This window comes from Amblyomma maculatum, chromosome 11 (genome assembly GCF_055883805.1).
Source record: "Amblyomma maculatum isolate TAMU_Amacu chromosome 11, ASM5588380v1, whole genome shotgun sequence".
Classification (NCBI taxonomy): Eukaryota; Metazoa; Arthropoda; class Arachnida; order Ixodida; family Ixodidae; genus Amblyomma; species Amblyomma maculatum.
In genome coordinates, this window is record NC_139354.1 from 62,518,648 (window position 1) to 62,533,909 (window position 15,262).

General features: G+C 45.4%; 1 protein-coding gene across 1 annotated transcript in view; it reads right to left on the bottom strand.

Annotated features, from left to right (window-relative positions):
• Positions 1 to 8,450: 8,450 nt before the first annotated feature.
• Positions 8,451 to 15,262, bottom strand: part of LOC146173938 (uncharacterized) — a 31,099-nt gene continuing 24,287 nt past the window's right edge. Inside the window, exons 4-5 of the mRNA XM_084583543.1 lie at positions 10,170 to 10,259; positions 8,451 to 8,682 (exon numbers count right to left, since the gene is read on the bottom strand). Of these exons, the coding sequence (XP_084439669.1) occupies positions 8,543 to 8,682; positions 10,170 to 10,259 (230 nt within the window). The 3' untranslated portion in view covers positions 8,451 to 8,542. The remainder of the gene's footprint in view (positions 8,683 to 10,169; positions 10,260 to 15,262) is intronic.

Genomic DNA, 15,262 nt, shown 5'->3' on the forward strand with positions numbered 1-15,262 from the left:
TCTTTGACGAGGCGTCGATAGTACGAACAAAGACCTAGAAATCGTCGAAGTGCCTTTTTGTCGGTGGGACGTGGAAAATTTGACACTGCGGTAGTCTTCTCGGGATCAGGGAGAACGCCCTGTGCACTGACAACATGGCCGAGGAAGCGTAGTCCTTTGAAAGCAAAGTGGCATTTCTCAGGCTTGATCGTTAGTTGCGCGCCTTTGAGTGCTTGAAGCACGATACGCAACCTATCCAAGAGTTGCTCGAAAGTAGGCGAGAAAATAACAACATCATCTAAGTACACCAAGCACGATTGCCACTTCAGACCTGATAAAACCGTGTCCATCATACGTTGGAACGTGGCCGGTGCAGAGCAAAGACCAAACGGAAGCACCTTAAACTCGTATAGCCCGTCGGGCGTCACAAATGCAGTCTTCTCTCTGTCTCTCTGATCCACTTCGATTTGCCAGTATCCGCTTTTGAGGTCTAATGAGGAGAAGTACCTGGCATCGCGTAGTCGGTCGAGGGCATCATCAATCCTGGGCAGCGGATAGACGTCCTTTTTGGTCACGTTATTTAACTTTCGGTAATCGACACAGAATCTCAAGGTGCCATCTTTCTTTTTGACAAGGACCACTGGCGACGCCCATGGGCTCGTCGAAGGCTGGATCACGTCGTCCGCAAGCATTTCATCCACTTGCGTTTTAATGGCGTCACGTTCCTTAGGAGAAACCCGGTACGGGCGCTGGCATACCGGTAACGTGGTCTCATCGGTGATGATGCGGTGCTTGGCGACAGGAGTACGACCGACCTTCGAGCCTGTGGCGAAGCAGTCTGCGAAATCGCTCAGAAGAGCCGAGAGAAGATTCCTTTGATCGGGCCTCAAGTCGGGGCTAATTTTAACGGTTTGCAGAGCATGACAAGGTGCGGCCTCTTCTTTAGGGTTCGTTCCGGCGGTGCATAAATGAGGTAAGGCAGTAACATCGTGAAGGACGGCAACAGCCGTGTCCTTGGCGAGATGCCGCATCTCCTTAGCAAAATTTGTCAGGAGGACAGTAGCACAACTGTTCTGGAGTTGTACGAGTCCTCGAGCAACGGCTAATTCCTTCTCGAGTAGTAGCGGAAGGTGCCCATCGGCGATGCCCTCGTAATCGTGGAACAAATCATACTTTACAAGAACCAGCACACTAGAACGTGCCGGAACCCTCACGTCATCGTCGACTATACGCAAAACGTTCAGACCCGGATCTTCGTTTTCAATGCGCGCCACGGCTCGTTTCGTCGAAAAAGAAACACGCGCTTCTTTCAGGTCAATGACAGCGCCGTTGGTCTGCAGGAAGTCTAGACCAAGGATCAAGTCTTTCGAACACTCAGGAAGCACGATAAATTCTCCGACATACACAAAACCACGGATGCCGACCCGCGCTGTGCACTTGCCTGCAGGTTCAATCAAGTGACTTCCCGCCGTACGAATTTTCGGGCCGGACCAATTTGTCAAAACTTTCTTCAATACTCGGGCGAGACCACGGCTCATTACAGAATAATCGGCACCAGTGTCGAGTAACGCGGTGACATCCACTCCATCAATCGTTACACACAAATCGGAGGTAGTATGCCGGATGCTGTCGCTACCTGACACAAGTGAAATCTCGACGGGTCGGCCTGACGATGACGGAGGATCTTCACATTTCCCGACATCAGCGACCCTGCCTCCGAAGGCCGCTGGTATTAGTTTTCCCGGCCAGGGCTGGGAGAGCGGCGTCGGGAAGAGTGGGGACTTGTCGAACGGTTGCTCGTCGGGGACGTAGACCGACGCTCTTGGTAACCGGATGTGACGGGGTACTGTCGTGCTGCAAGGTCGCTTGCAATCTCAGTGGGCTGTTCTGCATTCCGAGGGTAGAGGCCCTCCGAGGCGAAACCCCGCATGTTGACGCGGCGGTACGGGCACGCCCGGTAAAGGTGACTGGCTTCACCGCAATGATAGCACAGGGGCCGACGATCCCGGGGCTGCCATACTTGACTTCTACGGGGTGGCTGGTAGATTGGCGGAGGGGAGTAGCGAGGCTGCATGCGGCTCCATGCGAGGTGCTCCATGCGGGGACCCTGCGGCTCCATTGCTGGAGCTGCGGCGTTGATACTATGGTCTGGCGGGGGAGCCTTACTCAGGACGGACGCGTAGGTGGGCCTCGCGTCAAACGTCTGGTGAGGAACGCGCTGCTGGGGAACAACGTCAGCAACTTGCTGAGCTGCCATACGCACCTCGTCCCGGACGACTTCGGCCAATGAAGGAAAAGATGCTGTGCTGCAAGGCATCCGGAGCGCTTGCAGTTCCTCCCGCACGACCGAACGGATGAGATTGCGTAGTGAGTCCATGTCACTGCCGACATGTACAGGGGGTGCGTCGGACCTAATGATGTTCACGTCACGGTTGTACTGACGGGCTCGGTGTTGCAGCGTTGTCTCCATGGTCGCTGCCTCGCTGAGAAACTCCGCCACAGTGCGTGGTGGACTGCGCACCAGTCCCGCGAAAAGTTCTTGCTTAATGCCCCGCATCAGGTGACGCAGCTTCTTATCTTCTGACATTTGTGGGTCTGCACGGTTGAAAAGGCGTGTCATGTCCTCAAAGAACATACGCACGCTCTCGTTCTGGCACTGAATGCGTGAGTGTAGCGCAGCTTCTGCTCGCTCCCGGCGGTCGGCGCTAGGAAACGTGGCTTTGAAATCACGACAGAAGGCTGCCCAGGATGGGAAGGAAGCCTCATGGTTTTCAAACCATGTCCGTGCAGACTCTTCAAGAGCGAAGAACACGTTGTGGAGCTTGCGCTCATCAGTCCACCCGTTGTAACAAGCAACTCGCTCGTAGTTCTCAAGCCAGTCCTCGGCGTCCTCGAACACGTCGCCATGAAAAGAGGGGGGTGTTCGCGGCTGATGACACAGAATGTGGGTGGGAAGCCTGCTCTCAGATGTCATTGCAGCAGGTTCTACGGCCGTCTGAGGGTGCGTCGTCCTGGTAGCGGCCGGAAGGGGTCCAAATTCAGGGGGCTCTCCACGTAGGCGGCGGCCGAGGCGTTGATGTACGGGGGTAAGCTCCGTATTGACAGGTTGATTATGCAGGACTGGATCGATACCTGGCTATTCCTCCACCAGATTTGTAACGTAACGTTACAGAGAAGGCGCTCTGGCACTCTGGCACCGAAGAACACCAACAGCCAGTCAAGGCAGCACAAAAGCGCAGCACCGTATTGCTTCGTCGTCTTTTCCGAATCGCCCGTTCAAACCTTCGTCGTCTTTGAATGGCATGTGTCAATATATATATATATATATATATATATATATATATATATATATATATATATATATATATATATATATATATGTGTGTGTGTGTGTGTGTGTGTGTGTCTGTTTGTGTTAGAAGACTATTATAGCGCAACACTTAGGCCCTTAATACATCGATGTCCTGCTTAACGAGCATTCGCTGTTCTTTCTAACCATCAGCACAAAGCCAGTCCACCCACCTCAAGATAGTGTGGGAGGGGGTGGGAATGAAACTCGATTGCAATGCAATCGGGCATAAAAATAGGCAGTGGGAAAGGTTGGCATATAGGGATGGGCATTGTAGGCATGATGGATCACGAGGGAATTGGTACAGATATAGCCGTGAAGGGGTTATGAGGCTATTCAGCTATATCTGCCGAAGGACATCAGCCTCCCGAACGAAGATATTGGGATGAGGGTAGGGGTAGAGTTAGCGGTCTACGAGAGCTGCATTGTAATATTTACGGTTGGTGGCGCTTAGAGACAGTCTCGACCCGCCCTCCAAGGACCTTGGCCAGGAGATGAACGGTGCTGGGTTACGAGTTTCATAGACAACTTGTTCGCGAGCTCATTGCCCTCAATCCCCGAGTTTCCAGGTATTCATTGGAGGAAGACGGAGCAGGGCTGCAGTGCAACAAGTGCGGCCTCGAGCTCTGTAGACAGATGAGGTGTGAGAATTTTAGATTGAATGGCACGGATTGTCACCTGGGAGTCGGTGTATATAATATACCTAGGCAAAGGTGGCAGAAACTCGATACTGGGTGGCATGAATGATGGAGAGGGCCTCAACGAGATAATACCCGGAGGGTGGAGAAAGGGGCCGCTAGTTTGAGTGGCAAGGGCAGATAGACGAGGATGAAAGCGGACCTAGCTTCTAGACCCGCGAGGAATAACGTAAAAGACATCCGTGTAAGCGACTTTATGGGTATTGAAGGGCGGGCTATAATGAGAGGCAGCAGTATGTCGGCGTCCAGCATGTGGGACTAGCGACATACTGGCTGGAAGAGGATGCACGCAGGTTAGTAGCCTCCGGTGGGGAAGGAGTTGGCAGACGGTCTGACTCGATGGGGAAAATATTAGCCAGGTTGAGAAGCCAGCATCAATGAACGGTGCCGGAGAGGCCGCTACCTGTCGGTCGCGGTGAAGGGAAATGAGAATACGAAAGGGATGAAAAGCCCGGTGGCATAAAGCTTATTGGTGGAAGTGGTTATGGGAACACGAAGAGCAGCTTTATAAAGGCCATGAAGAGCTGTTGGAAGTATGTCTAGCTGGCTTTGGCTGAATGAGGGATATGTTACGAAGTAAAGGAATTTGTTAAAAGCCAGAGTGTGAGGCAGTCGACAGGCGTGAGCTTCCCTCAGACAAGAGGAACGCCTCACAACTCGGCGAAGTGGATGGGTCACAGACTGACAGGTACCAACAGCTGCATGGAGAGCCCGGACATTTTTACAGGCGTGCAAAGGAATGCAAAAACGCGACATTGAGAAACTTTGGGGATTAGGGAGCCGCCTAAGGTAAGGGATATCAGTGAATTGTGAGGTCGTTGATAGGCAGACTCAAAAGTAGACGTTTTGACCTCTTGGGGGCAGGGCACAGGCCTGCATGGTCAAAAAAGGAAGAAATGATATCGAATCCCTGCTGAATGGGGTCTTGAACATGATCAGGAGATCCGCGCGATCGCCAAAGTGTGATCTCGTTGGGGTAACAAAAGTACTGAAGATCGTGATTAGACAATAACTGAACCGCGAAGGGAGCCATGGTGATAATAAAAAAGGGTGGATGAAAGCATAGCTCCCTGCGGGGTACCGCAGGTGAGGCGGCGGGGTGTAGAAGTGAAGTTCAATGCTTGAAATCTGGACTCGCGATTGGAAAGAAAAGTTTGAATGTAGTTACACATGCGGAAGCCGCAGTCAGTGCTGGAAAGGCAGGTAAGAATATGTTCATGGGATACACAATCGAATGCCTTGCGGACATCGACTGTGACCCGAGCGTGAGGCTGAGAGCTACCACAGATAAAGAAAGTACGCTGAAGTATGAGGAAACAGTCCTGTGCAGATACACGGAGACGAAAATTATTAAGGGTATGAGGAAGCGAGTTCTAAGCCTCAAAATACTGACTAAGCCTTGTGAGCGCAATTCTTTCCATCATTTTGCCGACACGCGATGTCAGAGAAATGGGCTGGCGATTGAAAAGGGTTGGATGCTTATCAGGTTTAGGAATGAGAGAAAGAAGTGAGGAAGTCCAGGGCTATGGAAAAGAGCCTTCTTCCCAGGCGGTATTATAAAGGTTGAGAAGGTGCTCTTATGCGTTATCGGGAAGGTTGCGAAGAGCGGAGCAAATCACCTTATCTTCACCCGGAGCTTACCGAGTAGCGTTAGCAAAAGTGCAGCTTTAAGCTCGCGCAATGTAAAAAGGGAGTCGAGGTCATACTTGCACAACCTGTATATTCAGGGTAAAAGGGCGACAAAGTAGGTGGGAGATAAGGATTTTAAGGGTTGCGAAAACCTCATTGGGAGACTGTACCTTGAGCTTTATCAAGACTGGGGGCCGGGGTGATACGACGCAGGGTTCGAAAAAGACTGCAGGTTAATTTTTTATTGCGCTCTATGTCAACATTTTCGCATAGGGTGTTGCATCGAGAGTCACTAAACGTAGCACAATGGGCCACGATGTCGTCTCGCCACTTTGAATTGGAGGTCTGCAATTGAAGGTAGCGGGGTTGTAGTCTGGCTGTTCGGGGAAGCTTTTTGCGATGCTTTGATAGCCAGATGACATGAGAGTCGGGGACAATGCAGCGTTCGCTGCGCGAGTAGAGGACGAAGTCGTTTGTAGAAGGGAATTTGTCTACTCCTCATAGGACGTGAAAGAGGCAGATGAGAGGAGACACATCGAAAGGCATGCCCGCTAATATATCGAACGCCCTACTTGCGAGCGGGTATCCGAAGAGGGACGGAGATGGAAATAATGTAGTGGCCACTAAGAAGGTTATCGGCTGTGACTGACCATTGAGGTGATATAGGACCATAGCAGGGAACGAAGTCAGGGGTTATGTGTCGCTGGGAGTATGTACTCGCCTTAGTGGGTACTCCGGGGTGTATAGGAGAGTGAGGTGAAGTTGCTGGGCCATTGAGTGGAGTAGGCGGCCGGTATGAAAGGCCTGCGAATAACCCCATAGTATGTGGGGGACAATGACGTCGGTGCAGAGAAGTACAGTCATATGAAAGGGCAATGTGTCAAGGTATTTACCTAGGGCCGTGAAATGTTTTGGCGTCAGGGGGGGGGGGGGGGCGTTTAGAAGGGCAATGGTGCCCGTCTGAAGTGCGCCTGAGGAAGCTAGTAGAGTTAGGTAGGTTTTGAGCGATGAGTAAATGTCAAGGGCTGCTACTGTGAGGTCACGGCGAACGTAGATATAAGATAGGAGGTTAGTAGCTGTACAGTTAAATACCCGGTAACCAGGAATATTAGAGATGCAGCGAGTTTTCTGGAGGAAAAGGAAGTGGGGCAGAGATCAGAGAGTAAGAAGATATTGGTGTAATAGAGTGATGTTTTTATTAGGTTGCGACACTTCCACTGATTTATATTGAGGTCTTCCATATTGACATCTAACTAATTTGATTGCTCTATGGAAATTCATTGCGAAACGCAATGAATTTCCACAGAGCAATCAAACCAATACAGTTTCTCTCTCCCCTCCCCCAAGGGAGGGGGGAGAGAAACTGTATTGGTTTGCAAGGAAATCTGAAAGGTAGGGATAAAATTAAGGAGGCGCTCAAACTGAACGTTGATGTGAGTATGTAGGCGACTAAATTTCTCGTCAATTTTGGTTAAGGCATTCTCATATTTTTGGAGGTAGTGGTCAAGGTCAGACTGGTGTTGGAGACAGTCTGTGACGGCTGTCTCTATGTTAGCGAATTTGGAATCGGTAATAGTGCGAAGGTGATCCTTATGAGCCTCAAGAGCATCCAGGCTGCAATCGATACTGTTGAGATCTTTTTTGAGTGGGCGAATGACCACTTCCAAACTGGCCACACGGAACTGGAGGGTGTGAAAGCCTTCTTGAATAAAGAACGGGGGAGGGGACGGGGGGGAAACAAGTCACTGCGTAGATAATTGGAGAGAGTAACGAGGTTCGGGAATAGGACGCGGAGGATACTGACGAGATGGAGCGCCCACATTTGTGTGCTGAAGCTGGGAAGGTGCCTGTGCTATTTCTTGATAGAGTTTAATGTCCCGTAGTGGCTCAGGCTACGAAAATACCATTCTGGAGGACTGCGGAAATTTCAACCTCGTGGGATTTTCTCATTCGAAAAATGCTTTTAATTATTGTATTTTAAACAGTTCGTGGCGGAAAATCGAGCATAGCATAGTCAAGTGCACACATTGCTACCAGTGTGCAGCAATATGTGCACGCCTTTTTGCAACGTGACAATATCGCCATAGGAGCAGAGAGATATCGGTGAGTTACTTATATAAGTAATAAAAATTCAGTGCAATGTGTTATTGTCTATCTGCGGTGGCACAGTGATTAGGATGCCCGACTGTTGTACTGCGGGATTCGATATGCAATCAATGCCTCGTGTACCGCTTTTCGATGGAAACGAAAAGTACGGTGTCTGTGCGCTGTCCGATGTCGAAATTCCGGGGCACTCTGTTACGTCGTCCTTCACAGCGTAAGTCTCTTCAGGTAGTTAAACACCATAAACAAAATAAAGCGCAACGTTTAATACATATAAAAGATAGGCATCAGGTTCGTAACTAAAACATGAAGCAAATCAACAAGCAAATATAGCTTTGCTAAGGGCGTTAGGGGAGATTTGGCGGAAGATATGGTGACATTGGACAGGAAAAGGGTGGTAATGTTGGCAACTCTGTAGGATCGATTGAAGTCTATAGGGAAGATGCTTGTGTAAGAACAAATGTAGCAGTACCATGCATTGTGGACATATTACATCTCTGCGCTGCTCGCAATTCTGTCTGACCGATGATATAAATTTACGCTTTTACACTCAAGGAAACGGTGTAAAATTAATTCGTTTATGCAACATATGCCTCTATTCATCACTGCAATGAATTTATGCTCAGTGATTATTATTTATATTATTAATACTGGGTTTCCTCAGGAAAGAAAAAATTTCACAAAATCAGCATTCGGTCGTCCATTCCTAATTCGTAAATTTTATTTGGTCGTCATTACCTTTGGACGGCATCAAGTGCAATAAGTAATGGTCATTTGCTTCTTGTCAGGAAGTGTGTATCATTGTCCGGCACTCTGTCATGTAGATATCGATGCTGTTCTCAGGGCAGTATTGCGTGTATACTCTCATACAATCTTGTGGTACCTGACCATTCACTGTGCTGGCTGTTTGCAGAAGACGACAGCCTTTGTAAAAAAAAAAACAAATTTTAGTTAGGGCATTTTTACTCTCAAGGAGCTGCTTAGTGCACCCAGATCCACTCTTTAGCATAAGCGTGTGTATTACTTGCCTAACTGATCAATATCTTACTGTGCTGTATAGTTGATGATGCTCTGGATTTCCAGCTTAGTCCAAAATCTAATTTCAGCCTGCTTTTTCACCGCAACGCAAATCTTAGTGGTTGATTCTCAGAAAAAGATTTGAAGGTCACAAAGCTGAAAATCTGGAAATGTGAGATGTTTCCGAGTGCATAGTACAACACATTGCAGAGTAACAGGCTGCAATCTGACTCAAGCAAATTTCATGCTCACTTAGTAAACTTACATATATAAAAACTATATAACGTACAATATCTTTATCAGCATTCCTTCAAACGTCCATAATCAGAAATATCTAGCAAGCAACAATTACACCAAGAAACTGCTTGCAGATGCATTTTTCTGAAATATACTAAATACTAATACCTTTGGGCATCTGCTGCAATGCCCTTGTGGTTTGTGTCATTTATTTTCACAAGTTCATCTCGACTGGTTTCCAAGGCCGTCCGTTCATTTCCCTTGGTGCGACAGCAGGACCAGCTTTGCAGCTTAATTTTGCGGAGCTTTGGTACAGTGTGACTGTCTCATCTTTAATTTATCGAAATATGATACAATGCTTATGTTTCCCGCACAATTAAAGATATCAAACAATGGTGCTATCTTAACCTTGAAATGATTGCATTTTTTAAATTACACTATTCATTTTAAATGCTCCACTTAGTCCTTATAAAGCGCGCACGAGCAAGAATGTTTAGTCACATGTCGCTACTGACGAGGAAATACAGGTTGGAGCTATCGCTCATACGTTTTACTACTTTGCACTGGTAGCTGTGTTACTGATGTAGTTGGAAAGTCGAATATTCAATAATAGAAACACATCTCTAGATTATAACGTCTCATATTTTGTATGGACCCGCAGAAATAACTTGTTTATTTCGTGACGATATTATAATAGATTGTAACGAGGCATTAGCGGTCGTTTGTAAAAAATAAAGTGGATTTGAATGCTAGGACCTTCCAATAAAGTATTGACGGTGGCGTAATAGATGTTTATTGCGCTAAAATCTCACTCATCACAAGGAAAGAAAAAAGATGTGATATTCTCTGCACACTACCCCGGAAAGTGCGGGCAATATATCCCGTCTACGCTTTGTTGTGAAGCAGGAAATCCCTTTTTACTGTTAAGTGTTCTTTTTTTCTTGAATCATTATTTCTCACTAAGTTTTGTACAGAAGCAGAAACGTTAACATGTTTCTAGTCCCATTGGCAAACTAAATCTTAGGGATGCGGTGGCAAAATCTTGTTTCTGCATGGTAGAAGCGCTGAATGAGCATATGATTTCCAGAACATGGTAAAAGGTGAGGTCTCAGCAGTTATTCGTTTAGGCCTAGCAGTATTTCTCGCTGAAAACTTACCTCTGCCGTACGATACACTAACTGTAGCCAGGATGAAGCAGCCCTGCTGCCGATCCGCATACAAGACCTTATATTGTTTCACAGGGCCACCTAAAAGTCAAAACCAAAAACATACCAACTTGTCATTTTAGCAAAGCGGAAGCCTTGTGTCTTACCTATGTTTGTTACGGACATAAAAATTATAATAGGAAATGCTGGCAATCTGCTGATAAGAAAGGTGAGCGCTAGTTTTTGCTACATTTTGTGACTTGGAAAGAGCGTAAAACGAGGCAGTACAATGTTGCAAAGTACAACCTTCTGACTTATCCGAAATAAAACGCAAAAATATGATTTTTACCAGCAATTCTTGATCTCTTGCTAGCTTTGGTGTTAAGCATTTGAGCATCCAATTTATGCTCTCTAAACTAAACACTTACGTTAATGCTAACTTTTCAGCATTTTTCGTCAACTTTTGAGCTAACAAGGCAGTGCATCTGACTTATATGAGCCCTTTCTATTTAATTTATTTCCTTAAACAAAACTGAATTTAATAACCGTAATTGCGCAGCTGCCTGAAAACATTCAGTCAATCCGCGCAATAATCTGCGTTCAGATTACACAAAACATTGATTTTAAGTGGGAACACAGAGAAAGATTAAAACGTTTGTGTGCAGCGAGTTTGAAGACTATTTGAATATTTTCTAAACCGCTTGCTTCCTCTTTGTCAGCTTTTTGACTTTATTCTTAAAAGATCGAACCACATTTCGTTTCCTAAAACAGCCGCACGAGAGAATATTTCAAGGTTCAAGAATGTGGACTGTCCGTGGTAGTTTTTCCTAACCTACTGCGTAATTTAAGCATTATCGCGCGCCCGTTCCAAAGCTGGCACCCTTACGATAAAACTGCACAAATATTTTTAAAACTTTGCGATTTTGAGTAAGTCTACTGTGTTCCGGTCTAAGCAATTATAGGATTTCGCGCTCAGGCTTTGTCGTGTAGTGCAGCAGCTGCACCGCATAATTAGATACATCAGTTAGAAGTCATGAAGCATTATTAAAGTGGTCACGACCGCTAACATTTGAGCATAAACTAGTTATTGCGTTCAACTTCACAGATTTTAAATTATAAATTCTCGAAATTTAAGCTCGTTCGGTGCAGTAGATAACCTTCAAATTAGTTTTATTATTCATATTGAAAGCAGCTGTCTCGTATGGAAACCATAAGGAGCTGACGTCATAACGAGACCTGATTCCCAAGTCGTCTGCTATTCGCGGTGTCGGCTGTGCTCTTGCATGCGCGCCGCGGACGGCAGGTACTGACAGCTTTTTTTTCCTTCAGCCAGCAAAAATATTTAATTCGCATATTCTTTTTTCTTTGATAAGCATTCACTATAATATGCAACCTTAGTGACCCTCGCAACTTTTTGAGGCTTCGTCTATACATTGTCGAGGAGGACAAAATCGATGGATTCATACTGTATTATTTAGCGTACAATCAGAGGCACACTACCCTTACGTTATAAGGGTTAGCTTGTTAAGCAAAAAATCACTCCAAATATAAAAAGGCGCATAACCACCGTTTTCTTCCGCCGTTTGCGCGGCGAAAGAGAGGAGGGTTTAGCGTTGTGTTGCTGATATCTGAGCACCTGCCAATCGCTCTTTTGGTCCAAAACTAAGAGGAAATCCCAAACAAGCACACGTTGAAGCCAGAGCATATCTTGCGAGGTATTATTGAACATGAAAAATGTTATTATACTGTTTTTACCATTGGTAGCTCAACGAATGTTAGCCCGTATGTATATTATTGGCCAGTGATAACGAATAAAAAATGTCGGGCGTGGCGTAGTTGATTAAAGCGCTCAGGTAGGAACAGGAAGGATGGTGGCGCGATTCCAGGTGGAGAGAGGATTGATTTCTTTATGTTAACCTATATTCTTCAAGGTACACAAGATAAATTACGTGCGTTTCACGATTGGGAACGTGGTGACCCTTTTACCAAAATAATGTATTAAAAAATTTTCATGGTGATCCATCTGTCGACCCTAACCATCCGCTAAGATTGCTCAGGCCGAATAAACAGAAAATCTCTGACAAATGATGTACTTTTAAATGAAGTTGTTCCTCACAGATCCTCCAGTTTCTTCTGCCTGCCTAGAGATTTTTATGCCTTTGTGTACTTTGTTGACCGCCAAGAAATAAAAAATCCAGGCGTGGTGCACTTGGTGGAAGCACTCGACTAGGGATCCAAGGGAGGGAGGTTCGAATCCCTACGGAGACCAGATTTTTATGTTTCTGATGACATCATCATGACGTAGTGTGATCAACGGCTATAGTGTGACCAATCAAACGCCGATAGCATGAGTCATTAAAGGTTTTCGCCTTAAAAGTCACTATTATTACTCGACCCAAGGATAGCTATAATGGTGCTCTAAATTAACTCTTCGCAATCCCTGCCTTCAAGTTCGCACATTCCTTTTTGTGGACGGCTACTTCTTATAGCAGAGGGTGTCTGTAAAACAGCCACAGCTGACGCTGTTTAGATCGTTTTTCCACTTCGCGCCATATCGCAAATGATAACATATCTTAATAACTGGAATTATTCATTACCGTTTTACTTAAATAGGTACTGTCATTTGCTTTATGTCCTCATCATCATCAGCCTGACTATACCCACGGCAGGGCGAAAGCCTCACCCATATTTCTCCAATTAACCCGGTTCTGCTCTAGGTGCATCCACTTGACCTCTGCGAACTTTTTAACCTCATCCGCCCTCCTAACTTTCTGCCGTCCCTGCTACGCTTTCCGTCCCTTGGAATCCAGTTTGTTGCCCTAAGCGACCATCCGTTATCTTCTCTTCGCACTACATGTCCTACCCATGCCCAATTCTTGATTTCCACTTGAATGTCAGTAACATGAGTTATTTCTCTGACCCAATCTGCACGCTTCCTATCTCTTAATGTTGCCCCTACCATTTTTCTTTCCATAGCTCCCTGCGTTGTCCTCAACTTAAGAGAACCCTCTTGGTTAGCCTCGACGTTTCAGCCCATAGGTGAGTACAGGTAAGGTGCAACTGTTGTATACTTTCCTCTTGAGCGATACCGGTAAGCTGCTAGTCATAATCTGCGAGTAAATGCCAAATGCGCTCCATCCCAATCTTATTCTTCTTGTTATTCCTTTTGCATAGTCCGATCTGCGGTCACTACTGTCCTAAGTCGATATACTCGATTACTACTTCCAGTGCTTCGCTACCTAAAGTAAACTGCTGTTCTTTCCCGAAGCTTTTGAACATTACCTTAGTCTTCTGCATAATGATTATTAAGCCTACCTTTTTTATGCTTTATGTAGGCAGAAGTAAAAATCACATATCTCAAATGTTTAGATTTTTAAAGATAAGGTAGGTTCTCATGTCGAAATCGTGAATTTTCGGCGTTTGAGTATGCGAACTGCATTGATTCGAGGAAAGCTGAATGTAGGTGACTCTTTATGTCTGCTGAGTTTAAAATTTGTTCTTTATTTCAAATCCTGCTAAATTGAAAATGTGTTAGCATAAATGGCTTTATCGGATACAGTGGCTTTTAATAACAAATATACGGGAGTACGAACAATGTTCTACTGGATTTCTTCAGAATAATTTGCGAAGACTGGTATTTAATTTTGATGCTAGAGCATTAAAAGGATGAGGATTGTGACTTCTTTCAGGATGGGCACACGGAAGGTCAGCATAAATTTCTTCATCGCGGGTTCAGTCTTCACCGTTAGAACAAACAATCTGGCAAGCCAAAAAGGTTGTTAAATAAGAGATTTAGGAAATGTTAGACAACTGCTCACCAGGATGGCGACATGTGACTGAATATGAGTAGATGATTTATATTTATCAATACATTTTGACAAAAGCATATTAAGGTAATTTGAACGGAAAGTACCGCTGGTGTCTGGGGTGAAGCTTTGTGACGGTTGTTAAAAGATAATTAGCCTAATTCTTGCTATTTTCTATTCAAGACTCTTTTTCATATGCACTCAGATTGCAACTGGTATCCCTGACTTTGATTAGAAAGTGAACAATGCTGTTGCTGGGCAAGTCAGCGCAAAGAAAACTTGTTATTCAGTTTAATGTGACTGTTTTATCATAATTTTCGATACTTATTTTAGAGTACTTTTCCGCACAAGGTTCGCAGCTATACCTTATATGAAAGAGCACTGAATAAGGGTAGATGGGGGAAGCCTCAGTTCGCAAATATTTTGTGGTATGCCCAATTCATATAATACTATGGGGTTTCTTAGAAACCTTTGAAAAATATGTGAGCTTTACAGCGTCTCAGCTTTCACGAGCATATGCGAACAGGCTGATAAAAGTATTACGTTCCAAGCCTAGTGAAACCAAAAGAGTAGCAGATAAAGCATCATGTCCTAGTTGGCGTTTTTTTTTTAATTTTAAAGGCAGCAGAGACTGCTTCAAGAATTGTGAATTGTTTACTGTCTTCTTTAGAAATCTCCATTTTTAAATTAACAAATGCCGGCTGTAGATTGAGAAACTATTTAAAGCTTAACTTTACCATAAGGTAGCCCCTCTTCTGTCTGGTAGTCTACAAACTGCAAACACTAACCTCAAGGGCACGAGATACAACTAATGTAATAAATCAGTACAGCTCTTACAATAGGGAAAAAATTTTCTTTTTAAAAAACTAAATAGAGCTGTAGTGGTTGGGTCCTCAGTCGAGGAGTCCCGCGGTCTTTGTTGCAGACTTAGCCGTTCAACAAGACAAAGATGGTCTTCCGATTTCATCCAGGTACAGACTATCACTGCCCCGGCATGTCACTGTGGATTATGTGCACTGGATCTATTTTCGTATATGCCTATGTTGCGTGATTGAGTGTGGGTTTCTTACTGCACCAGGGACGTGTTTCTCTGTATATATTCGGAGTTGTTATGTTCAATATCGAAACACATGGATATGAATTTGTAGCTGCTGACATGATATCGACTGGTCCCTATTTAGAATCTTGTGAGGCGGGAGATTCAGCGTTTGTTCCCTCTGAATTGGTGTCCAAATGACTCCGTAGCCAAGGGTCACCGCCTCAGTCTGTTCAGCTTCTGACCTCCCTCGGTCTGCGCAA